The 23073-nt window shown below is 33.7% G+C and overlaps 2 protein-coding genes and 1 long non-coding RNA gene across 3 annotated transcripts in view; all 3 read left to right on the top strand.

The window, feature by feature from the left end:
* Positions 1-12691, top strand: part of LOC109095639 (diacylglycerol kinase delta-like) — a 34215-nt gene extending 21524 nt beyond the window's left edge. The window contains 22 exon segments of the mRNA XM_042740094.1: positions 402-536; positions 614-698; positions 1432-1526; positions 1602-1708; positions 1805-1880; positions 1882-2084; positions 4307-4441; positions 4518-4646; positions 4725-4818; positions 4904-5014; positions 6084-6180; positions 6255-6362; positions 6449-6562; positions 7826-7960; positions 8047-8201; positions 8690-8801; positions 8924-9016; positions 10597-10712; positions 10839-10902; positions 10904-10964; positions 11045-11175; positions 12504-12691. Coding sequence (XP_042596028.1) covers positions 402-536; positions 614-698; positions 1432-1526; positions 1602-1708; positions 1805-1880; positions 1882-2084; positions 4307-4441; positions 4518-4646; positions 4725-4818; positions 4904-5014; positions 6084-6180; positions 6255-6362; positions 6449-6562; positions 7826-7960; positions 8047-8201; positions 8690-8801; positions 8924-9016; positions 10597-10712; positions 10839-10902; positions 10904-10964; positions 11045-11175; positions 12504-12593 — 2446 coding nt within the window. The 3' untranslated portion in view covers positions 12594-12691.
* Positions 12692-16170: 3479 nt separating this feature from the next.
* On the top strand, positions 16171-17916 carry LOC109071250. The gene is made up of 5 exons (XR_006156625.1): positions 16171-16418; positions 16532-16601; positions 16813-16896; positions 16996-17077; positions 17734-17916. It is a non-coding gene; the product is annotated as an uncharacterized LOC109071250 (long non-coding RNA).
* Positions 17917-19203: 1287 nt separating this feature from the next.
* zgc:162872 (BAR_ACAPs and ArfGap_ACAP domain-containing protein) overlaps positions 19204-23073 on the top strand; it is a 22256-nt gene continuing 18386 nt past the window's right edge. The window contains exon 1 of the mRNA XM_042740053.1: positions 19204-19562. Coding sequence (XP_042595987.1) covers positions 19510-19562 — 53 coding nt within the window. The 5' untranslated portion in view covers positions 19204-19509. The remainder of the gene's footprint in view (positions 19563-23073) is intronic.

Raw genomic sequence — 23073 nt, 5'->3', positions numbered from 1 at the left:
GTTACAACATAATAAAAAAAATTAAAATGGAAAAATTAAATTTGGGGAAAAATAAAATGTATTTCATAAGGCCCCATTATGGCATTAATATATAGGACACGATAGAGTTTTAGACACAGTTTATTTGCTTGCACTGCCTTCTGCTGGTGGATGTTTTGTGCATGGATGAAAATCAGCTCTGTGTTTATTTATAGATATTTTTACCTGGACATTTAAGCATTTAGGAAATGCTTTTTTCTGAAGCGACTTAAATTGCATTTAAAGTTTTATGTTTTCTCAGTTCAAGAGTTCCCTGGGAATCAACCCCATCTTCATCCAAGCTCTGTTTGCGTTCCAGGTCCATGTCAATAACAATAATAATGTTTATTTTTTTTTTTTTGCTCTGCATCTCCAACTCCCAGCACTTCCTACTCGCTGCTGGGAACAGGAAATGACCTGGCCAGAGTGTTGGGGTGGGGCTCGGCGTGTGACGACGACACACAGTTACCGCAGATTCTGGAGAAACTGGAGAGAGCCAGCACTAAGATGCTGGACAGGTCAGTGTGTGTCTGAAGTCGCTGTCGCAGTCTGTTCCTGTCCTTCACAAACATTTAAGCACTTTCGTCTCTCTTAGATGGAGTATTATGGTATATGAGACCAAGTTACCACGGCAACACTCCAGCTCCACAGTAACAGAGGACTGTAGTGAGGACTCAGAGGTAACAGTGATGATGATTAATGCTGCTGTGTGCATAAATGGCCTTCATTTGGACATTTTCTTTATTACATATAATAAAAAAAAGCTAATAAACGTGTCAAAAGCACATTATAAAAATACTAAAACTAAAATGAAAATATAACGATAAAAGCTAATTCAAAATATGAATAAATTCTAGAATATTATATAAATATATACTGTATACTGGAGCTATTTTATTTTATTTATAATTTCAACGTTGTATAAAATTAATACAATACAAATAAAATCATTCTTAATTTTTTTTGTTTTACATTGAAATATTACAATAGAAATTTTAGTTATATATTTTATTTAGTTATAATCACCATCATAATAAAATTAATAATAATAATTGTTACAGATGTGTTGATATATAATAACAATCTTAAACACAGTCTATAAAGCAAATGGACTGGAGATTTTTTTTTTATTAACATTTTTTTCTCAATGTTACTGTTAGTTAAGGTTTCTTGCACCGTAAACACTTGTAATTTAGTTTCTCATAACCTTTTTCCACCCTTTATCTATTAAATAATCAGTATGTCAGATATAAGTATATCCAAATCTTTTATTTTAAATAACTGCTGCTGTTCTGTTTCCTCTGTTCTGATTGGCTGTTCTGTGTTTCCTCTGTTCTGATTGGCTGTTCTGTGTTTCCTCTGTTCTGATTGGCTGTTCTGTTTCCTCTGTTCTGATTGGCTGCCTTGTTTCAGGTGCAGCACATTCTAACGTATGAAGACTCAGTTGCTGCTCATCTCTCTAAAATCCTGACGTCCGATCAGCATTCGGTGGTTATTTCATCTGCCAAGTATGTTCTGGATATGTGAGTGTTTCTCTATGTGTGTGTTCTTGCTGGTGGTTTATCTAGATGTGTGTTTTTCAGAGTCCTGTGTGAGACGGTAAAAGACTTTGTTGCGAAAGTCGGACGTGCTTACGAGAGAAACACAGAAAACTCAGAAGAGTCAGAGGCCATGGCTAAAAAGGTCAGCTGTGACTGGCTATTGGATAGCTCACTGTTTTGTGATTGGCTGTTGTGGAGTGCTCTGTGATTGGCTGATGAGTGACTCGGGATGTTTTTGTGTGCAGTGTGGTGTGTGCTGAAAGAAAAGTTGGACTCGTTATTGAAAACGCTTAACGAGGAAGCCCAGGCCAGCAGTGTGATCTGCGCCGCCGCCGCCCACCATCGCTGAGGAGCAGGTGGATGGGGGAGGGGTGGTTCTGGCTCCGCCCACTGCCCCGCCCACAGTCACAGCCCCTTGTTCGCCTCGGCCGCCCGCCGCTATCTTCAAACCCCGAGAGCAGCTGATGCTTCGAGCCAACAGCCTGAAGAAAGCCATCAGACAAATCATAGAGCACACCGAGAAAGGTAGCGTATTTTTGCTGGTAATTACATTAAAAAATCAATGAATATATAAACAATTTAAATATATGCATGCATGCATATGTATATATATTAACTATATGTAACATAATAATTATTATACTTAATATACTGTATTAACTTATATAATTTGAATAATTAAATAATTGAAGTAAATCGGGAATTGCTATTTTTATGCAATCGAGTGACAAAAATGTGATGAAACTTTAGAAATAAAAAGTGCTTCATCACATGGCTATATTTATTTATTTATAATCGGGATGCACGGTACTATCTGAACGTTGTCAGAATCGGCCAATAATGGCTTAGAATGTAAACTTAAAAAAAAAAAATACTGATATGCTTTACCCGTAATACAGATAGCTCACATGTGCTCAGATACTCGTGTTTCTGAATAAATAAAGCAGTATCGCAGTATTTACATGAATTAAAAACCATAAACATGACACTTGTAAATTAAATAATTTAACATATACAGATTTATTCAGTAATATGTGAATTTATTTTTCAAATGGATTATGAAAACTTACATTTAAGGAGCTATAAATGATTTATATAATTCTTACAGAAGGAAAAATATGATCTATTAATGTTAAATCCATAAATATACTGTTAAGGTTTAAACTGCATCTGTCTGAAATTGATTTTATTACAGTTATTTTCAAAGCTTTCAATGTACTCTCATTAAAAAAAGAACTTTAATAAAGTTTATTATAATATTCCCAACAAATAAGTTTTTGCTCAAAACCAACCAAAATGAAAAATAATTTGTTTGTAATGTGCACATGGGAGAGACTTGGTGTTTTCAAATCAAAGATAAATATAGATCTGCATCGGCTATCGGCCAAAATGATTTGAAAAATATTGGAAAAAATCTAATATCGTGCATCCCTAATTTATAATTTATATCAATATTTATTTAATTTCATTGATGCATATCAAGTATTTATTCTTAATCGTTAATTGAAAAACTTTTTTTTATTTTTGAAAAACTTAAAAGGTGTATTTAAAAAAAAATAAAACTGAAATAAAAATAAATAAAATCACGAATCGGAATGTTTAGAAAAAATAAAAAATAAATAGAAATGTATTAAAAACAAAAACTAATATAAATATCAAAAGTGCATAAAAATACTGAAACTAAAAAAATTCTGACTAATACGCTAATATAAAAGTCGTTAATAAATTAATAAATACTATAATAGGAATATACTTTAAAGTAGGGCTGTTTGATTAATCGCAATAAAACTGAAATATATGTTGTATAAATGTTTCAAAATCTTTTTATCTTTTAGAAACTAAAAGCCTGATTCTTTGACATTTAAAAATAAAGAAATTATCATAATTTTGTCAGAATTTAACAATAAAATAATTACCACTCAAATAAAAACATTGCATACAAACATTTAAATTGCACTTAGGACATTTTTTATATCAACTTAAAATAAAAATAAGTAATAGTAATAATAATAACAACATTTATGTTTGTACTCCAGTTTGTTGTTGAAATATGAAGATTAAAATTTTCATGAAAGATTTATTTAAACATACATAAAAAAAGACATCACTAATAGGTTAAGGAAAAATATAAAGAATATGTATATGCATTTATTTTTATCAATTTTGCATATGAATAATATAATATGATAAACATTTTTACATAAATATATATGTATGTAAATAAGTCATTTTTCTAGCTAACAGACAAGTTTTTGGACATTGAATGTCTTTCCCGGGAGAGATGTTTTTTACAAGTTGTTGTATTGGCATATTTCTGCGGTTGAAACACTGATTGATTGATTGATTGATTGATTGATTAGACAAGGCATGAATCATTTCAGTAAGCTGTACGGTTTCTTTCAGCACCTTCTGATGTTCATTCGTGTTTATTTCATGCTATAACTAGTAGTAAAGTTCACAGCTACAGCGATCCGTCATGCCTCATTAAAGAGCAGCAAAACAACATTTTGTGTGTCAATTCTGTGATAAAACTGACAGAACTTGAAAGCTTTGCCTTTGTTTGATGTCAAAAGTAACAAGCACAAAGCTTATCGCAATTATTGCATGGAAGGTTTTGTTCGTGCATCACCGAAACAGCATAGACTGATCGATATCAACAATATAAAGAGATTATTATTGTGAACCCGCCCTACTTCACGTTATAATTCGAAACTAAAGATTTCACATGTTTCTGATCTCTCTTTCAGCGGTGGATGAACAGAACGCTCAGACGGAGGAGGGTTTGCCTTCACTGCCGGCGGAGGAAGAAGAGGAGGACGATGGTTCAGAAACGTTGTCTCTGCAGTCGTCATACAGCAGCCGAGCGCGAGCCAGCAGACGAGGTGAGGCGACTCGTTACTAAAACTCCTTCCTGAAACACAGCGGCACTCCTTTACTCATTCTCTCTCTCTATCTCAGCATCTAAGACTCCATGTGAGAAGCTCATCAGTAAAGGAAGCCTGTCCATAGGCAGCTCCGCCTCACTTCCTGCTCAGACAGGAAGCAGAGAGAACATGCCCATGCTGAACACTAAGATCCTCTACCCAAGTAAGAGTGTGTGTGGAGGCGGCGGAGGTGTTGCAGTTGTTCAGAAGCTGATGTTGTGTGTTTGTGTTGCGCGTGCAGGTCTCAGAGCAGGTGTGTCGGGGTCTTTCAGCGGCTCGGTGATCACCAGGCTGCTGGTCAACGCTGATCCGTTCAACTATGATCCGGAGAACCTGTGAGTCGTCGCTGCTTTCTGTTATTATGTCAGCCCATCAAATCTAGGGCGAAGGCTGATGGGAAAGTGCCTCTTTGTGTTTCAGGGATCTGTTCACGGAGAAATGTGTGATGAATAATTATTTCGGGATCGGTCTGGATGCCAAAATCTCTCTGGATTTCAACAACAAACGTGACGAGCATCCGGAGAAATGCAGGTACATGAACACTTCGAACATATCGTCGCAAACGTTTTTGAAAGAAGTCTCTTCTGCTCACCAAAGCTGCATTTATTTGATTGAAAATACAGTAAAAACCGGGAAATTATGAAATATTTAAACTATTTCGAATAGCTGTTTTCTGTGTGAATATGTGTTAAACTGTAATTTATTTCTGTGATGCTCAGCTGTATTTTCAGCATCATTACTCCAGTCTTCAGTGTCACATGATCTTCAGAAATCATTCTAATATACTGATTTATTATCAGTGCTGGAAACTGTTGTGCTGCTTAATATTTTTTGGATCCTGTGATACTCCGTGTTCTTTGCTGAATAAAAAGTTAAAATAAAAAGCATTTATTTAAAATAGAAATCTTTTCTAACAATATACACTTCAGTTCAAAAGTTTGGGGTCAGAATATTTTTATTCTTTTATTTTTTGAAAGAAATTAAAACTTTTATTCAGCAAGGATGTGTTAAATTGTTACGACGTGATGGCGAAGATTTATATTGTTAGAAAAGATTTATATTTTGAATAAATGCTGTTCTTTTTAACTCTTTTATTCATCAAAAAATCCTGAAAAAAGTATCACAGTTTCCCAAAAAATATTTGGCAGCACAACTGTTGATAATTCTAATAATAAATCATCATATTAGAATGATTTCTGAAGATCATGTGACACTTTATACTGGAGTAATGATGCTGAAAATACAGCTGCGCATCACAGAAATAAATTATATTTTAAAGGAAATTAAAATAGAAACTGATTTATTTATATTGTAATAACATTTTGCAAGATTACTGTTTTTTTCTGTATTTTTTAACAAATAAATGCAGCCTTGATGAGCAGAAGAGACTTCTTTAAAAAACGTTACAAGTCTTACTGATCCCAAACTTTTGAGTGGTAGTATGTGTGTGTGTGTGTGTGTGTGTATATATATATATATATATATATCCCCCCATTAAGGCTACTACTTTCTCCTTTTCTATGTAACTATTAAGTTAGTATTTATACTAGTATTAGTATTATGGTGCATCCTTGTAATTCTTTCTTTTTTCTGTGTTTAGAAGTCGCACTAAAAACATGATGTGGTATGGAGTCCTGGGAACCAAAGAACTTCTGCACAGAACATACAAGAACCTGGAACAGAGAGTTCTGCTGGAGGTGTGTGTGTGTGTGTGTGTGTGTGTGTGTACATGTTATAAGGTTAATCAAGCCTAACCTGTGTGTGTTTGTAGTGTGACGGGAGGCCGATCCCTCTTCCCAGTCTGCAGGGGATCGCTGTGTTGAATATTCCCAGTTACGCAGGAGGAACCAACTTCTGGGGCGGAACTAAAGAGGATGATGTACGTTTGTGCAACAACTTCCCGTGTGTTTGAGTGTGTGAGGGATGGAAGTGTGTGTTTGTGATGAAGTGTGTGTTTGTTCGCAGACGTTCACGGCGCCGTCGTTTGATGATAAGATCCTGGAGGTGGTGGCTGTGTTCGGCAGCATGCAGATGGCTGTTTCTAGAGTTATTAATCTACAGCATCACCGTATCGCACAGGTACACACACACACACACACACACACACACGCGTTTATCTACACTACCAGTAAAAAGTCTGGAATAATTACAATTTATTATGTATTTGAAAGAAGTCTGTTCTGCTCAGCAGGGCTGCATTTATTTGATCAAAAATAGAGTAACTATTTTTTCAATATTATTACAATTTAAAATAGCTGTTTTCTCTGTGAATATCTGTTAAAATATAATTTATTTCTGTGATGAACAGCTGTATTTTCAGCATCATTACTCCAGTCTTCAGTGTCACATGATCTTCAGAAATCATTCTAATATGATGATCTGCTGCTCAAGAAACATTTCTGATTATTATCAATGTTGAACACAGTTGTGCTGCACAATATTTTTGTGGAAACTGTGGTACATTTTTCTTTTTAGGATTCTTTGATGAATAGAAAGTTCAAAAGAACAGCATTTATTTGAAAAATATTATAAATATCTACCATAACTGTTGATCAATTTATGTGTCCTTGCTTATTAATATTTATTTCTTTCAGAAACATTGTACTGACCCTAGGATTTTAAATATGAATGTGAATGTATAGAAAAGATCAAATTTATATTATTTAAAAAAAATGACTTCTAGATATATAAAGTTAATTATTGCAGAGACAAATAATATATTGTATTTCTGTACTATTATAGTGCCTCTACGTAATTCTTTTTGGTTTTAAGCCAATAGTCATATTGTATTTTGAATAAAATAAACAATAATTAAAATAAACATGAAATGATAGAATGCCATTTAAAAGTCTGGGGCAAATAAGATTAAAAAATTAATTAATACTTTTACTCTGCTAAAATTTTACCAAACATATGAATCAACACAACTGTTTTCAACATTGCTAATAATTAAAAATGTTTCTCGAGCAGCAAATCAGCATATTAGAATGATTTCTGAAGATCATGTGACACTGAAGACTGGAGTAATGATGCTGAAAATACAGCTGCGTATCACAGAAATACATTACAGTTTAACAGATATTCATATAGGAAACAGTTATTTGATATTGTAATATTTTTTCACAATATTTACTGTATTTTTAATCAAATAAATGCAGCCTTGGTGAGCAGAAGAGACTTCTTTCAAAAACATGAATAAATCTTACTGGAAGTGTATCATATTCCATAGACATTAGTCGCTTTTTCCACCGAAATCACCTGGAACAATTTGTCAGCATTCAAACAACTACATTCTCGTCTGAAATACTCTTAAAACTACAACTGTGTGTGTCTCTTCATCAGTGTCGAACAGTAAAGATCACTATTCTGGGAGATGAAGGCGTCCCTGTGCAGGTGGACGGAGAGGCCTGGATCCAACCGCCCGGATACATCCGGATCCTCCACAAGAACCGCACGCAAACCCTCACCAGAGACCGGGTCAGTGCCACACGCACGGCATTATGGGAACTCGAGGTGAAGCGCTCAGATGAGTGAGACGCAGCTCATGTACGGCTGTTTTGCAGGCGTTCGAGAACACTTTGAAGTCGTGGGAGGACAAACAGAGAGGCGAGATTCCACGGCTGGTTTCCCAGCATGCATCGCAGCCAGAGATCGTTTCTGAAGAGGAGACTGCTCAGATCAGTCTGTTTGGACAGGCAGCCGGTGCACTTATACACAGGTACATGGATGTTTTTTTTTAAAGAAATTAGTGCTTTTATTCATAAAGGATGCATTAAATTGGTGAAAAATGACAGTAAAGACATTTATAATGTTACAAAAGATTTCTATTTCAAATAAAAGCTGTTCTTTTGAACTTTCTGTTCATCTGTGAATCCTGAAAAATAGAATGTATCATGGTTTCCACAAAAATATTGTGCAGCACAACTGTTTTCAACATTGATAATAATCAGAAATGTTTCTTGAGCAGCAAATCATCATATTAGAATGATTTCTGAAGATCATGTGACACTGAAGACTGGAGTAATGATGCTGACAATACAGCTGCACATCACAGAAATAAATTACAGTTTAACAGATATTCACATAGAAAACAGATATTTGAAATTGCAAAAATATTTCAGATTTTTACTGTATTTTTAATCAAATAAAAGCAGCCTTCTACATATTCTACATTTATAGCTTGAACGTGCATGTATGTGTGTTTAGTATCAGGGACGTGGCACAGTCTCATCACACCATCGAGCAGGAATTGGCTCATGCGGTCAACGCCAGCTCGAAAGCCATGGATCTGGTGTACGCAAACTCCAAAAGCAGCGGGGTGAGTCAGCGTATGGATTATGACAGAACTGCTGCTGAACCGCTCTGGTTTGGTTCCTCATGACATCCTTGACATGCGTCGTGTGTGTGTGTGTGTGTGTGTGTGTGTGTGTGTGTGTGTAGGGTTTGACCTGTAATGTGGTGATGGAGATGGTCAGTAACGTCAAAGCTCTGCACAGCGAGACCGAACTGCTGCTCGCGGGAAAGATGTGCCTGGTGAGTGAATCTCACAGAGAAATGTGTGTTTACTGTATCAGAGTTAATATTAGAAATCATTCAATATGGCAGCCGATAGAAAGAAAGTCCCGCCTTTCAATTAAAACAGGCTTTTTGATAGATTGATTTACTGTAGCACTTACGTGCGCGTGACTAGGAAACAGCTAAAACATTGTTATTTATATAAATATGAAACCGCAAACGGTGGGCAGTATGCATTTAAAGTGGTCAATTTAGGAGGAATATGTCAAAGTCATTTATATGTGCCAAACTTCCTGGTGGCGCTATGGTTATAACTGAATGTTGGCATGTATATATATTCATTCAAGCAATTACATTAAACAAACAAGACTAGTTTGGGGCAGATCGGATATTGCTTGCCTGAGTTGCAGCAACTTCCTGTTTCATGGCGAAACATCAAACTTTGTCAGGCCGTCAGGGACATGCCCTTTGACGAAAACTCAAGATCTTCGCAATGTAACGTCACAAAGGTCTTATGATGACCCACACCAAATTTGAAGATGATCCGATTAAAACTGTAGGAGGAGTTCATCAAAGTACGAGGCATGGAAATGGCAAAAACTGCACAAAAATCGTACAGGAAATTCAAAATAACTTTCTTCCTGTTGGGTTTTGGATTTTGTACCAAGAGGCTGTTTTGTAGGTAATGCTGTGTTACACGTGTGTACTGATTTTCTTATATCAAAAATGCAATTCACTTTGGAGAAGAAGAAGAAGAAACGGAGCAGTTAAAATAAAAAAACTGAAAAATACTAAAAATATATATCAAATAAACTAAAATACTTTAGGCGTATAGTATAGTAAAATATGTACTCTACACTATCATGTTGTTGTTTTTTAAATAAGCGAGTGGCATCCACTAATCATCTTCAAGTTAATAATAATAAAAAAACAAACATAAAATTTGATTTAAATAATAAAAATAATTTGAAATAAATAAATAATTATGTTTTTTTAAAAAAAGTTGCTTGAAATAAAATAAACATTGACATAAAATGAAATATCTTACTTAAATAATATATTACTTTTATATAAAATATAAATATATTACTTATATATTGAACTTTATTTCAGCTAGTTCCCAATGCATTCTTCTTTAGTTTGAGTACTAAAAAATATCTAAAACTAAAACTTTATTAAAACTAGAAATTTTTAAAAAGCTGATTAAAAATTCCAAAAACACACAATAAAAAGCTACATTAGTGTAGCTATAAGCTACATTAGTGTATCACTGATTTTAAAGTAACACTGCTCCTAACATATATATATATATATAGATAATAACTACCCATATATTATATATAGACCATAATATATATATAATATATATATTCTTCCTTAATTAAATCAAAAATATCAAAGCTACAATAATCCATAAAGCAATAGTAAGATACACTTCTATACTACTGTATAGTGTTATAGAATCCTCATAACTTCAATTAAAAAAGCGAGTGCTGTCATCTTCCTTAACGAAAATAAAAAGTGGCATATGGCACTTAATATAAAATGATTAAATAGAAATGGTATCATGCTCTGTCTCTGTGTTTGTGTGTCTGCAGCAGCTGGACCCTCCTCAGAGAGATCAGCTGATCGGCGCGCTGAGTTCAGTCGCTCAGCAGTTACGCAGACTCTCAGACATCAGCTGGCTCAGTCAGCTCATCGACCCGGCAGATGCGTGACGCTGCTTGACATCCGGCTCCCCCCCCTTCCTTCCCTCCCCCCTTCCCTCCTCCCCCTTATCTTGGTGATGTTTTGGGTGGTGTGTGTTCCACGGTCTAATGTGTGTTTGTGTGCAGGTCAGCTGTCTTGATTTCTCCAAGCGCACCCCCCGGTTCGTCCACAGCGCTAATTCCCGCCTCGTGGCCCAAATTCAAGAAAGACAAAAACAACAAAAACAAGGAGACGTGCGCCGCCCTCAACATGCCAGGTATGACCTGACCTTTGACCTTTGACCTCTGACACTCGTGCACAATGAGTGTAACCACACGTGTGTGCTTGTGTGAGCAGTGAGTACGTGGGGTGTGGATGAAGTGGGCGTCTGGCTGGAGATGCTCTGTCTGTCCGAGTACAAGGAGATCTTCATCAGACATGATATCAGAGGACCAGAGCTGCTTCAGCTGGAGAGGAGAGACCTGAAGGTATCAGCGCTCAAAAACCACAAAAAACGAACAAACACTAAACCATTACTAAACCATGACTAATCCAACAAGTTCTCCAAAAATAACAGCAAAAAAAATGTGCAAAATGTGCAAATAATAAAGATAAGAGTACACTTTTAAAATTTGTTATAAATGACTAATAAATAAATACATTTTATTTCAACCAATTATTTTTTATTATAAATAAAAAATGAAAATAAATTTAGTTTAAATAATAATAATAATAAATTAATTTTGTTTTAAATAGACAATAATTACTTTTGAATTAAAGATGAGCAATTTGATTTAAATAAATAAAAAATGCATAAATAATAAATATAAAAGTACACTTTTAAAATTTGATTCATAAAATTTGATATAAATGACTAATAGGTAAATAAATTAGATTTAACAATTTTTTTTATTATAAATAAAAAACGAAAATAAATTTAATTTAATATAACAAATAAATTAATTTTGTTTTAAATAGACAAGAATTACTTTTGAATTAAAGATGAGCAATTTGATTTAAATAAATAACAAAATTGATTAAATTCAAATAAGTAAATACAATTTAATTTAAATAAATAAATAAATAAAATAAATAAATACATTTGAGTAAAATGAAAAATAAATAATTTTTAAAAAATAATAAAAATAACATTAAAAAAAAACATTAAAGTAAATATTAATTTGATTTAAATAAAGTGATTCAAACAAATAAATAAAATTTTATTTAAATGAATAAATAAAATCTAAACAGGGTTATTATAGTTAACTAAAACTGAACCAAAAAAGAAAAAAAAAAATTTCAGCTTGTTGCCATTGTTTGATTTAAATTGTGAAGTACTGAAAATTGAAAACTTAAACCTAAAACTTAAACTCCATAGACAAATACTAATAAATATTACAAATAAAATTCAAAAGTTTTTAACTAGAGTTAAAGTGAAAGCAGAAAATATAAAATCTCATTTAAAATATGAACAAACACTATAGTAGTATATGAATAACAATGCATTTAACAGTATAATACTACGAGTAAAACAAAAATAATAATGAAACTATTTTTATAATGGACACTAAATATTTTTGTATTGTATTGTACACATTTATAATATAATTTTTTTACAGTATTAATGAGGCCTTTTCACATGAAAAGATATAACTGCCTTTTAAATTTTAGTATGCGGTCCCTGCATGAGGATGATCAATAAAAATCCCTGAGATTATCAAATGCTTGTTGTGTATATGTGTACTATTCTAGCCAAGAACTACAGACTTCAAGCATCTCGTGTGTGTGTGTGTGTGTGTGTGTGTGTGTGTGTCAGGATCTGGGAGTGACTAAAGTCGGCCACATGAAGCGGATCCTGCAGGGAATCAGGGATTTGAGTCGAAACAGCACAACCAGCGAAGCCTAGACGCTCCGCAGCCAATCAGATGCCTCGTTCGGACGTGACGCAGCTTCACTGGCCAATCAAACGCTCAGTCACGACTGCAAGCAGCCATACTCCTCCACTCGACACCAACAACAGTCACTTCCTTCCTCCCCCCTCCTCTACATCACATCATTCGCTTAGGAACTATTTGACTACCGAGAAGGGAAGAGATATATCAAAACAAAACACATCAGTAGGAACCAACAAAAAACAGATCTGAAGAGCATATGAGCGTCCAGCCAAATGACAATTCACTGAAGACAACGTGAAACCCAACTTTACCCTTTTTTCTTTTAAATACTTTTACTTCGTTAAAGTCTTCTAAATCTGTCATCAAAATTGAATAACCATTTTAATTTCCTGTGATGTCACCAAGGCCCTAATTTGTACTGTTAACCGATAATCCTAAACCCCGTGTTTTACGATCCAATCAGATCCTGATGGATAACATTAGCCCCACCCTGCTAAATATATTCAGTTTCATTCAATCATGTCATGTTTCATAAGCTAAATGTGCTGGGAATGCAGTTTCATGTTGTCTTGAAGCTGTTTGGCTGTGTTCAAAACCTAGTGAGCTGCCTTGCTGTATACTGCCTACATAGACAGCTGCCTTCTTAGGCACCAAAAACCCTCCAATGATTTCCAGTCGGACAAGATCCTCAGATGAGCATAAAATACAATGTAATATTGGGTAAAATACTTTTACATTTATGCATTTGGCTGATGCTTTTATCCAAAGTGACTTTGCATTTCATATAAGGTATAAAAATTAAATGAAATATTAAATTACATTAAATTAAATTAAAATAAAATGTGATGATAAATTATAATAATGTCTCCCACCCAAATATTTATATTTATACGTTCAGCACACACTTTTATATGAAGCAGTCTTTTTTCATTGATTCATTCCAGCACTGAACGAACAATAGTCATACTTTCTCTTCTTTGTCCACTTTGTGATGCTAGCTTAAAGAAGGTATTTTAAAGTGTGTGATGCCTTAAAATGCTGTCCAAGTAGGGAGCTCACTAGGTTCGGGAAGGTGAAACCTTTAACTTTGTTGAGACAATCAACTGTGTTGACTTATCGGACTCGACCAATCAAACGCTCCGCTTTACCCCGCGTCTCCACTTCCTCTTCCTCTTCCTGGATGCCTTAACATTCCACCAGCATTCTGAGGAATCACATATCAGCCTGAAACACACGTTCATTCCTGTATTATACAGCTGCTCCGGACCTGAGTGAAAGCACGAGTGGACAAACGCTTGACCGTAGACTTCGACAGAGACTAACTTTTAACATGAAACATTCCTTCAAAACAGGTACTTCACACATATGACTCATATGTTGGCTTCAAAAGAGCATCGATGGCAGAGTATTTCACAGATTCAGTCTTAACCAGGTGACGTCTTTAAAAGTGCTCTTCTATGTCAATCAAAGTCTGCACTAGCCCCGCCCACTGTGAAATCTCATTGGTCAAAAACTTCAGTCCGCATGATTTCATATCAGTGGTTTTCAACCAGAGGGCTTCAGATTGCCACAAAATGATTTAAAATAAAACAAAACAAGCATTAAAAAGGGCCAAAAAACTAAAAGCCAATACATTTGATATTTTAGTTCAGCTCTTAAGCAATTATTTGAAGAACAAAAACCTGGACTTATGAAGAAACTGGTTTCTAGACATTGAAAAGCAATGGAAAATAATGAAATTGTGTAACTCTATGGGCATTTGTAGAATGAATGTACATTTTTGTAATTATACCAAGCTCTAAAACTAAAACTTTATAAGTTTTTAACATTTTTGCATTTGGCCAGTGGTTTTATCCGAAGTAGTGAATTATGAAAAATGAAAAAATTATTTTTAATAAATATCGGCTAATGAATAATAATAAATCGTACAATGCCGAGCTCTAAAATATTTTATCAGGTTGAAATTGTAATTGTGCTCTTAATCGTTATGCAGTAACTCACAAAAATCTGTAAAAGTCATGCACAATGGAGTCAAAAAGGTTGAGAACCACTGCTGTATGATTGAAGTATGACTGACTTTTCAATCTGTTTTGTTTGTGTCATTGGAAGTTGAACAAACTTAACTTTGGAAAAGCTTACACTCGAGTTGATCTGAATGCAAGCAGCCACTAGTTTACCATGTTTCTGTCTTCGGTGTTACCTGCTGCACTTTCTTTCTTCTTCAATGTCAGTGAGTCACGAAGTATTGAAGTATATTTGCTGTGTGGACAGACACTCGGTTAGGACACAACATGAAATACTGTTTCAAATGCCATACAAACTTACAATGTCACAGTCGCCTTGACAACGGATAGAAATGTTTTCTAAAAGCTTTTTTACGAACTCTTCTGGGATTGAACATTGACTGTGTCTGAGACGAACACTGTCTTAAGCCTTTAACTGCTTTGCACACTTCAGTGTGTGTGTGTGTGTGTGTGAGTCTACATAGTGTCTTGTTAGATGTAGATGTCAAGTGTGTGTGTTTCTCTCCTTCACATCCAGTCTTACAGTCGAATCAGACTCATATCACAACATTTTGGACTCCAGGGGCGTCCGATCTCTCTGACTGTTAAGTATTTATTTTATTGTTAAGTTATAACTTACATCCATGTGACGCTGTCCATCTTTTGTTTTTGTTGTTTTATTTTTTGTATATAGGTCATTACTAAGGATACAAAACAACTAAACACTCTACATTGAAAACAATCTCTATTAAAACAAGAACACTGCTAACTCTAAACTTTTTTTTACTAAACCTAATCATTTTTTTTTACTAAACCGAAGCAGAGTATTAACATTAAATAGCATCATTGTGCTGCACATATATTTTTATTTTACTTTTTAAAAACTTTTATTATAAGAAAATGTTTCTAATAGTATATTAACAGTAATTTGCAGTATTTTCACATTGTACAGTGTCATTTTGGTGCATGTATATTTATATTCTATCTTTTTAAGTACTTTTTTAATAGTAATGTAAAAGCAATTTTCAAGACAAATTAGTTTTAGAATAGTAATTTAAAATTTGTATTTTTTGTAATAGCAATTTATTATACATTATAAATGACATTGTATAGTGTCATACCTTACATATATTATTTTAATTTATTTAATAAAAAATTAAATTTTAATTTTTTAAAAATTTAATTTATTTGTTTTAGAATAGTGATTCAATTTTTTAGTATAATAGTCATTTAACAGCAATTTATTATAATGCATTACACTCTATACTATCAAACCATACATATATTTTAATTAAAATTTTTTTTAGAAAAATAAATTAGTTTTTAAATAGTAATTTAACATTTCATTTTTTTATTGTAATTTAATAGCAATTTATTATAAGTAATAAATGACATGGTATAGTACTGTCCAAACAATTTAATTTTTATTAAAACATTGTAGAATAGTGATTTAAAATGATTATTTTTATAATATTCATTTAATAAAAATGTATTATAAATAATCAAATCCAAAATCCAAAAACTCATAGTTTTGCATGCTCTGTCTGTGTCTGTGTCTGTCTGTCTCTGTGTGTGTGTTTCTGTGTGTGTGTGTGTGTGTCTGTGTGTGCGTGTGTGTGTGTGTGTGTGTGTGTGTGTATGTGTGTGTCTGTGTGTGCGTGTGTTTCTGTGTGTGTGTGTATATGCAGTCATCAGGAGGGGTTCTGTACAGAAGAAGTGTAAAACAAATCACAATTCAGAAAACTACAACAAATCCAAAAACATTATAACGAGTCAGAAAACACAAGGACAATGAAATGAGATACAGCTCTCTGCTTGCAGCGCGTCAGGAAAGTGAGTGAAACCAAAGACTATAGAATACTCTTAAATTTGTTATATTTGTTATTTCCTTGTTATTTCTTAAAGGGACTTTGATGAAACACACAAAAACACACAATATTTTACAGGTCTGGTTCGCGGGTGCAAGACAGCGTTCATCATCCAAACGAACCGAACTCTGACGTCAGTTGAACCCAGGTGCGCACCAAAAGTGCCAGTGTGAAAGCACCCTTAATGCTGTTTTTGTTATAACTCAATAGCAGTTTAAGTTTCCTAATAAAAAAATTGTTCAGTTCTTAATATTTTGTAGTCTCCCTTTAAAATTCCCTCTGCCCCACAAAAATCCTAATTTAACACAACTCTGGCCGGGTTTTTTTTTTTTTTTTTGCATTCCCATTTGCTCAAATAGCAAAAGAAAACTGCCACGATAGTGTTTTCACGGAGTGATTTCCACTCCAGACGTGCGGCGCTGTCAACTCAGTCCAAACGACAGGTGTGTTTAATGCAGCAACACCTTGTTTACTAGAAAGCATTCTCACTATTATGTAGTTTCAAACCTGTAGGACTTTGTTTGAAAGATTTGTGTTTTTAGGTTTGTTCTCTTGGCGTATGATGGGCTTTTTAAAGTGTTTTCTGCAGACGAGGCCATTCAGTTCATCCTCAGCATTCTAGAGGTGTGTATTTAGAAGTGTGCACTTCCTCGTTCTGTGTGCCAGCATTATTATAGAAAACTTAATAAAAAAAAATTATAAAAAATTTGTTACTTGAAAAATAAATGCTAACTGAAATAAAATAAAAATGTAAAAAAATATTTTATTATAATAAATATGATTTTAATTTACTTTATATAGATGTATACTAAAATAACACAAAATATACTGAAATAAAATGTATGAAAACTTTGTTTAAAAATGTGTTACTTGATTTTATCTGAAATAAAATAATTAAAACATTATTTTTATTATATAATAAACATTATTTTCATTTACTATTACTTATACTAAAATAAAATTGAAATAAAAATATAAAAACTTTGTTAAATTTGTTACTTGAAAAATGTGTTAACTTTTTTATTATATAATAAATATTATTTTCATTTATTCTCACTTGATTTACTAAAATAACAAAAAATAAACCTGAAATAAAGTTTTATAAAAACTATATAGACATATTTAAGAAAAGCTAAGAAAATGACAAAAACACAACAAAATTACTAAAAATAATTCAAATTAAAAAAAAAAAGAAATATGGATAAAAACTGTAATAGTATCTTATTTCTAAAATAACTCTGCTGGAGTGTATTGTATGTTAAAATGGTTTTATTTTTCAGAATGAGACTGCGGAGCAGAGTGAGGAGGCGGGGCCATTTGAGGCCGCTTGTCAGTGATTGGCCAATGAGGCAGTGCGGACAATGTCACTGTTATTCTTGTTTCTTTTGAGTTCTGAAATCATCACACACAAACACACACACACACACACACACACACACACACACACACACACTTCCATTCAGAATCTTTTCTGTTACACAAACGCACACAGATACACATGAATGCATGAATTCAGATGAAGTAGATTGTGATTATTATTATAGAGATGTTTGAATCTCAACTTGATTTATTTTTTCCAGAGCAGGGCTTTTGAAAACACTGTGTCAGATTTTAGTATTTGTGCTGTTTGGCATCAAATACAAAACAATAAACTTTTATACAATCTCACAATATCTGTGTCCTCTCTGTGTATGTGAGTCAATAGCCGGGTTTCCATCCAAAGTTGAGAATTTAACTTATGCGCAAAATTGGAATATCGCACAAAACATTTGCGAACAAGCACCGTTTCCAAACATTTTATTCACAAAATGCATTTCCATCTCCCATTATTCGCATTAACCATTAATCCAAACCATTTAACTCAAAAAACAAAAACAAACCTCAATATTGAATACAAAGGCATTTTTATTCTAAATTCAGTGTTGCCATCACTTGATTCTGATGCGATACTTCAAAATGCGTGTAAAAGCAGGGTGATGGAGACCCAGCTAATGTGTACTGATTGTTTAAAATACCAGCAGTATTAAACCTACCGATTCACTTTTGAAATAGCTTTATTTAATACTTTAGAGCTTTTATTATTATTATTATTATTATTATTTTTAATTTAGGAAGCAATTTTGTGTAAATATTAGTTAAAGGGTTTGTTTAATGTGCTTTTATTGCACATTTGTGATTTTATTTTGTATTAGATTTCATTTTCTTTTACTTTAGATTTGATTAATGTTTATTTAATTTTTTTATTTTATCCTATTTGAGTTTTTATTTTGTTTTGTTTCACATTTTATTGTATTTGAAATGTTATTTCATTTTAGGTTTTTATTTTAGATGTTTTTTTAATAAAGTGTTCAAAAAGGTTATTTCATTTTTTTTTATTCTATATTTATATCTTTATATTTTATTTTGTTTTAGATATTTATTGTTGTTTCATTCCAATTTAGTTTTATTTAATTTGTTGTTCTGTTTAATTGTATTTTAGGTTTAATTTTATTTTAGATGTTATTTTACTTTTTCATTTTATTTTTATTAAATTAAAAAAAATAGTATTTTTACTGTATTATCTATCTATCTATCTATCTATCTATCTATCTATCTATCTATCTATCTATCTATCTATCTATCTATCTATCTATCTATCTATCTATCTATCTATCTATCTATCTATCTATCTATCTATCTATCTATCTATCATTTTTAGCTTTTATTTTACGTTATAGTTCATGCTTTTATTTTGAAAATGCCGGACCGGACATCCTCTACGCGCTTGACTTCCGGCACCGGAAAAGCGACTCGCGTTAACATGAACAAACACCTCCGCAGCTGTCAACAGCTCGAGACGGACTCAAACATCGCAAAGAACTTGAATGATATGGTTTAAAGAATCGCGTGCGTTAGTGTGGCGCGTGTCCAGTATCTGCAGCGTGTGATGCAGCGCGGCTCGCGGATGATGATCTGCTCCGGAGACAGTGATGCGGGAATCAGTCGTGTGCGGATAATGTCTTACAGTGCGTCAACATATAGCTACAAACACTGAGTTTATAGAGACAGAGCGAAACATGGACACCTTCCTGGACTTTGAGGAGTGCATCAGAGACTCTCCTGTGTTCAGGTATTAATATCACATTCATAACACTGTATGATTCCTCAGATGTGTGCACATAGCAGACCTGATACTAATATTAATATCACATTCATAACACTGTATGATTCCTCAGATGTGTGCACATAGCAGACCCGATACTAATATTAATATCACATTCATAACACACTGTATGATTCCTCAGATGTGCATATAGCAGACCCGATACTAATATTAATATCACATTCATAACACACTGTATGATTCCTCAGATGTGTGCACATAGCAGACCCGATACTAATATTAATATCACATTCATAACACGCTGTATGATGATTCCTCAGATGTGTTTGATAGCAGACCGATATAGCATAGAACACATTCATACACACGCTGTATGATCCTCAGATGTGCACATAGCAGACCCCCGATACTAATTAATAATCACATCAACACACTGTATGATTCCTCAGATGTGCATATAGCAGACCCAATACGAATATTAATATCACATTCATAACACGCTATATGATTCCTCAGATGTGCACATAGCAGACCCGATACTAATATTAATATCACATTCATAACACACTGTATGATTCCTCAGATGTGCATATAGCAGACCCGATACTAATATTAATATCACATTCATAACACGCTGTATGATTCCTCGGATGTGCACATAGCAGACCCGATACTAATATTAATATCACATTCATAACACGCTGTATGATTCCTCAGATGTGCATATAGCAGACCCGATACTAATATTAATATCACATTCATAACACACTGTATGATTCCTCAGATGTGCCATATAGCAGACCCATAAGCATTCATAAACACCTGTATGATTCCTCAGATGTGCATATAGCAGACCGAATACTAATATTAATATCACATTCATAACACACTGTATGATTCCTCAGATGTGTGCATATAGCAGAACCCGATACTAAATATTAATATCACATTCATAACACGCTGTATGATTCCTCAGTGCACATGCAGACCCGATACTAATATTAATATCACATTCATACCACTGTACCCGATATATAGCAGACCCAATACTATATTAATATCACATTCATAACACACCACTGTATGATTCCTCAGATGTGCACATAGCAGACCCGATACTAATATTAATATCACATTCATAACACGCTGTATGATTCCTCAGATGTGTGCATATAGCAGACCCGATACTAATATAATAACATCACGCTGTTATTCCTCAGATGTGCAATAAGACGACGATACTAATATGAATTCCTCAAACACACTGTGTGTGACATCAGATGCATAAAGCGCCAACCGAATACTAATATTAATATCACATTCATAACACACACTGTATGATTCCTCAGATGTGCATATAGCAGACCCGTTACTAATATTAATAGCAACATCATAACACGCTGTAATTCCTCAGATGTGTGCACATAGCAGACCCGATACTAATATTAATATCACATTCATAACCCGCTGTATGATTCCTCAGATGTGTGCACATAGCAGACCCGATACTAATATTATCACATTCATACACATTCATAACACCGCTTGTATGATTCCCTCAGAACACACTGTATGTGCATATAGCAGACCCGATACTAATATTAATATCACATTCATAACAACACTGTATGATTCCTCAGATGTGGCCACATATCAGACCCGATACTAATATTAATATCACATTCATAACACACTGTATGATTCCTCAGATGTGCATATAGCAGAACCGATACTAATATTAATATCACATTCATAACACACTGTATGATTCCTCAGATGTGCATATAGCAGACCCGATACTAATATTAATATCACATTCATAACATGCTGTATGATTCCTCAGATGTGTGCATTCATAGCAGATGATTCCGATACTAAATAATAATATCACATTCATAACATGCTGTATGATTCCTCAGATGTGCATATAGCAGACCCGATACTAATATTAATATCACATTCAATAACATTGCGTATAGATTCCTCAGTGTGCACATAGCAGACCGATACTAATATTAATATCACATTCATAACATGCTGTATGATTCCTCAGATGTGTATATAGCAGACCCGATACTAATACTAATATCACATTTCATAACACATGCTGTATGATTCCTCGAGTGCAGATGTTCAGACCCGATTTACTAATATTAGACACAGTCATAACACACGGTATGATTCCTCAGAGGTGCACATAGCCGACCCGATACTAATATTAATAATCACATTCATAACACACTGTATGATTCCTCAGATGTGCACATAGCAGACCCGATACTAAATTAATATCACATTCATAACATACTGTATGATTCCTCAGATGTGTATATAGCAGACCCGATACTAATATTAATATCACATTCATAACACGCTGTATGATTCCTCAGATGTGCATATAGCAGACCCGATACTAATATTAATATCACATTCATAACACACTGCTGTATGATTCAATCAGATCGATTACTAATAATACTAGCATAACCCGATACTAATATTAAATATCAGACATCATATTAATATCACATTATAACACACTGTATGCTTCTCAGCATGTGCATATAGCAGACCCGATACTAATATTAACATATCACATTCAGTAACAGCAGACCCTACTGGTATTATTCCTTCATACACGATGATGTGCATATAGCAGACCCGATACTAATATTAATATCACATTCATAACACGCTGTATGATTCCCCAGATGTGTGCATATAGCAGACCCGATACTAATATTAATATCACATTCATAACACGCTGTATGATTCCTCAGATGTGTGCATATAGCAGACCCGATACTAATATTAATATCACATTCATAACACGCTGTATGATTCCTCAGATGTGTATATAGCAGACCCGATACTATTATTATTACATATCACATAGAAGACCGATACTTAATAAAATATCACGCTGTATGATTCCTCAGATGTGTGCACATAGCAGACCCGATACTAATATAATATCACATTCATAACATGCTGTATGATTTCCTCAGATGTGCATATAGCAGACCCGATACTAATATTAATATCACATTCATAACACGCTGTATGATTTCCTCAGATGTGTGCACATAGCAGACCCGATACTAATATTAATATCACATTCATAAACATGCTGTATGATTCCTCAGATGTGCATATAGCAGACCCGATAATATATTAATAATCACATTCATAACACGCTATACTCTCATTGCATATAGCAGACCGATACTAATATTAATATCACATTCAAAACATGCTGTATTGATTCCTCAGATGTGTGCATATAGCAGACCCGATACTAATATTAATATCACATTCATAACACGCTGTATGATTCCTCAGATGTGCACATAGCAGACCCGATACTAATATTAATATCACATTCATAACACACTGTATGATTCCTCAGATGTGCAATATAGCAGACCCGATACTAATATTAATATCACATTCATAACATGCTGTATGATTCCTCAGAGTGCATATAGCAGACCCGATACTAATATTAATATCACAT

This window comes from Cyprinus carpio, chromosome B15 (assembly GCF_018340385.1).
Source record: "Cyprinus carpio isolate SPL01 chromosome B15, ASM1834038v1, whole genome shotgun sequence".
Lineage (NCBI taxonomy): Eukaryota > Metazoa > Chordata > Actinopteri > Cypriniformes > Cyprinidae > Cyprinus > Cyprinus carpio.
Note: the sequence above shows the minus strand (reverse complement) of the source record. Positions and strands in the feature narration are given on the sequence as shown.